General features: G+C 53.4%; 1 protein-coding gene across 1 annotated transcript in view; it reads right to left on the bottom strand.

Moving 5' to 3' along the window:
* The window catches only part of SREBF2 (sterol regulatory element binding transcription factor 2), a 38,274-nt gene that overhangs the window by 19,063 nt on the left and 18,010 nt on the right, over nt 1–1,201 (bottom strand). The window contains exons 9-10 of the mRNA XM_007941782.2: nt 583–859; nt 428–495 (exon numbers count right to left, since the gene is read on the bottom strand). Coding sequence (XP_007939973.2) covers nt 428–495; nt 583–859 — 345 coding nt within the window. The remainder of the gene's footprint in view (nt 1–427; nt 496–582; nt 860–1,201) is intronic.

Genomic DNA, 1,201 nt, shown 5'->3' with positions numbered 1-1,201 from the left:
AGTTATACTGAAATACTACCCTCCAGGGTCACCCAGGCAGAGAGACTGCCCTTGGACATCACGGCCGTACACAGAGCTGGCAAAGTCTATGCCTCCTTGCGAGCAGAGCCCAGACCTGGTCTCCAGAAAGCCTCTCCAGAAACTTCCCCAGCTAGTGCCCTCTCCTCACATTACAGGGCTCCTTCTGCCTCGACCGCACCAGACTGTAATTCATTCAATTCTGATAGAAAGACCCGCCTGCCTGTCTATTAGACTGGGTGTTACTGAATAAAATAAAATAAATTTCATTGCATCTCAAATGCTATCAAACTCAAGTCTCACCATTCATTTAAGTACCACCAAGAAGGAAAAAACATGGCAACCAAACCATCACATGCATCACTGCTGGGACACACCAAGTACTGGGATCACGTGAAGAGAGGTGCACCTCAGAGCCAATGCGCCTCAGCAACGGCCACTCCCCAGCTGGGTGCAGGTGGAAGGGGTCTGACCACTCTAAAGGGCGGAGTGCAAGGGGCTTCCATCAGGGCGGGACACTGGCCAACTACGCCGAGGGGGTGAGACGGTCCGGGCACCCCTCACCTGTGATATGCAGCTGGTGCAGCCGGTGGTAGGCCAGGGCCGCGTCCCGGGCACTGGTCTTCGCTTCGTCTTCGAAGCCTGCTGCAGCAGCCGGGGTGGCCCACCGGTGCTGGAAGACCCTCTTGAGCAACCAGCGGACCAGACGCAGCTTCTGCAGGCTGTAGCGGATCACGTTCCAGGAGAGGCTGCAGGCCAGGTCCAGGCGGGAGGTGGGCAGTGCCCGGCCCAGCACCGACAGGCAGGTCTGGAGGTTGGCAGCAGCGGCTGCAAAATCCCCCTGCAAAGCAGCAAGAGGGCACAACGGCCACGGGCTTGCGGTGGTCTTTTTGCTTTGATGTGGCTATTTTAATAATTTGTTTTGTATTTTTGTTGTCAACGAGAATATAAACAGTAAAACAAACACGAGTCCAACAGTTTTTACGTGGACAACTCAGTCCCACTGAGGACATTCTTTGAGCTGGGTAACCACGCTCACTCTCCTTTTGTGAGCTGCTCCTCCCCCATCCACAGAATCTCACTGCCCCTTAAGGTTCCTGTCTCATTTTTCCAGTCGCTGTTGTCACTTTGATTCCATACAGATAGTTCTTAAAAGAGTCTAACATAATTTACAGAAAACTCC

Source organism: Orycteropus afer, unplaced genomic scaffold, assembly GCF_000298275.1.
Source record: "Orycteropus afer afer isolate SDZICR_OR568_19922 unplaced genomic scaffold, OryAfe1.0 scaffold00083, whole genome shotgun sequence".
In the NCBI taxonomy this organism is placed as follows: domain Eukaryota; kingdom Metazoa; phylum Chordata; class Mammalia; order Tubulidentata; family Orycteropodidae; genus Orycteropus; species Orycteropus afer.
The sequence above is the reverse complement of the archived record's forward strand: the minus strand, read 5'-3'. Positions and strand labels throughout refer to the sequence as shown.